This window comes from Apis dorsata, unplaced genomic scaffold (genome assembly GCF_000469605.1).
Source record: "Apis dorsata unplaced genomic scaffold, Apis dorsata 1.3 scaffold_326, whole genome shotgun sequence".
In the NCBI taxonomy this organism is placed as follows: Eukaryota; Metazoa; Arthropoda; class Insecta; order Hymenoptera; family Apidae; genus Apis; species Apis dorsata.
This window is the reverse complement of record NW_006263594.1, coordinates 585,044-587,575: the sequence shown is the minus strand read 5'-3', so window position 1 is coordinate 587,575 and position 2,532 is coordinate 585,044. Positions and strand designations below refer to the sequence as shown.

At 36.4% G+C, this 2,532-nt stretch overlaps 1 protein-coding gene across 1 annotated transcript in view; it reads right to left on the bottom strand.

The window, feature by feature from the left end:
• Window positions 1-2,532, bottom strand: part of LOC102679379 (dynein heavy chain 10, axonemal) — a 39,587-nt gene that overhangs the window by 26,937 nt on the left and 10,118 nt on the right. The window contains exons 7-11 of the mRNA XM_031511491.1: window positions 1,507-1,697; window positions 807-1,402; window positions 460-753; window positions 213-365; window positions 8-69 (exon numbers count right to left, since the gene is read on the bottom strand). Coding sequence (XP_031367351.1) covers window positions 8-69; window positions 213-365; window positions 460-753; window positions 807-1,402; window positions 1,507-1,697 — 1,296 coding nt within the window. The remainder of the gene's footprint in view (window positions 1-7; window positions 70-212; window positions 366-459; window positions 754-806; window positions 1,403-1,506; window positions 1,698-2,532) is intronic.

Below are 2,532 nucleotides of genomic sequence, written 5' to 3'. Positions count from 1 at the left end.
CTCCCCCTCCCCCCTTCTGCCCATCCGTTTTCGTATCCTTTATCCTCGTGATCCCAGAGCTACCGGTATCTTTGTTCCCAACAAAAGAAAAAAATAAATAATTATTATATAAATAAAAAAAATAAAATAAAATAAAATAAATAAAAGAAATAAATAAATAATTATACACTAATCTCGACTACTCTTTTAAAAGAGAAATTTTCAATTTTCACCGATGCTCGGCTTCGACATCTCGTGGTCGCCCTTTTGAACCGATTCCTGGGGGGTGGAGCCGGGTGAAAGGAACTCCTTGCTCCTCGGTTTCGGATTCGCCGATTGGATATTCCTGGTCACCGGTTTTTCGGTAATAGGGAACGGCAGTAAACCTGAACGATTAATAAATATATCTTCTATGACCAATCGAATATAAATATAAATATAATTCTTATATTAATACATGCGACATTTTCTTTTGACAACCTTTGTCAGGATCGGAGCGCATCATCATCAGGATGTTCCTTCTCATAGTATTCATCACGATCATTTGAGCTTTATCCGTCCACTGCTGGAACTTCAACTCCTCGTACGACTTCAATTGTTTGGAGAGGTCGTAGTACTGGTTGAACGCTAGGATCTTCAGGTGGCTGTACTTGAGCTCAGCCACGTTTTGGATCGTCAACACTGGCTTTCTCAGGCGGTGGAACAACTGTCTCACCCAGTATATGGCGCCAGCCATAGGGGGATGATACCTCAACAACGGGGGGCTTCGCTTCCCTGAAATCGAACATCTTCCACATTCAAGATATTCCCTCCTTCGTTTACCTCACCTCTGTTGAATATCCCCTCGACGGTGCTGACTTCCTTGCTGAACTGTTGCATCACGACGTCGAACTTCTTCATCAACTGTTGATGGATGCTGGCCCTTGTCTTGATGTCCTTGAATTTGAGCAGCATCTCGAGGGCCGATTCCGCGCTGATCAACACGTGGAAGCACTCGTCGAGGAAGAATTTCGCCTCGTTCTCGAGGAAGTATACCTCCTCGAAGAAGAGGGACAGGGTCGCCTCCCAGTTCTCCTTGTTGAACTCGTCGAATATGTTGTAGTCGGCGTTCAGTATAGGCATCACCAGCCTGTCCACCCTTTTTATCACCGTGTCGATTTGGGCTGGGTCGCTGATGATCGATTTGAGGTAGGGGCCGAAAATATTGTGGAAGTCTTGGAGGACGTTGGCTATCTGGTTCAAACCGTCGCAAACCGAGGCTATGTACTCGGTCCCCTGGAACAATCGTTTCTGATCGAACTCCCACCGCTTCCCCTTCCCGGAGATCTCGATGTCCTCGCGGCTCTTCAGGTAAGCTTGCTTCCAACTCCTCAGCATCGTGCAAGCCGTCTCCGTCTTCTCTAGAATCTTCTCCAACGGGTATCTGAACGATGATTAGTTACATAGCATAGTCGATTTTCTATTTTTATTTATTTTTTTTTTTTTTTCAAGTTTTGGAGAGGAGAGATAAAGGAGAGAATAATTTACCTGAACAGCATGTTTATGGACAAGTTTTTGATCACGTTTTGGGATAATTGCCACGAGATCCTCTCCATCAAACTGACCATCTTCTCCTCGACGGAGTAGTACGGGGACAAGACCCAGATCATTCTTATCCCTTCCATCAGGGGGGGGATGGATTGCATGATCGATTTGAAGCAGCTCGACTCCGTCATCAACTATTTGTCAAGGTATTCGTTTCGTTTGTTATATTTTATTTTAGTTTTATTTATATTATTTTATTATATATTATTTATGTTATTTTATTTATTTTTAATTTATAACATTATATATTATTTTCGTTTTTCATGGAAGAGAAATGTAATCAATGTAAGTTTTTTTTCTAAGTTGGAAACGACTGGCTATTTTTATGTGAACGCGTAGGTTTCGTTTTATTTTGGGTTTTCGATTTTAAATATAAAAAATTGATAAAAATTTTTAATATGCAAGTATTATTCTTTAGACGTTATACATTGGTTTTTGATGATATGCGGCAAATATGTATTTTTATTCTATTATATTATTATATTGTATTATTTTTTTCTTGGAACGTTTATATTTTATCATTTCTAAATGTTGTGTATCTATTTTTACGAAAAAATTAATTTATATAGTATAATTTATATAATAGTAATATATAGTATATAAATAGTATATAGTAATATAATAGTAATATAGTAATATAATAGTATAATTTATATAAAATAATTTATATAGTTTATATAGTACATTTTTATAGTTATAAATTAATTTGTAGTCGATTATTGGGAAATAAGAGAAATGAAATAACAATGAATAAGAATAAAACAACACCAAGCAAATAACGACTGTTTAATGATAAATATACGATCGAACAAGTTTTTACGATTGTGATAACAAATAATCCTTTCAAAAAAATTTTCCAATCTTGAAAAAGATTTTTGTAAGTGAATCTGTCTTATTATTTTATAAAACAAATAGATAAGAGATAATTTCTAAAAAAAAAAAAAAAATATTGCTATTTGGAAGTTTAGC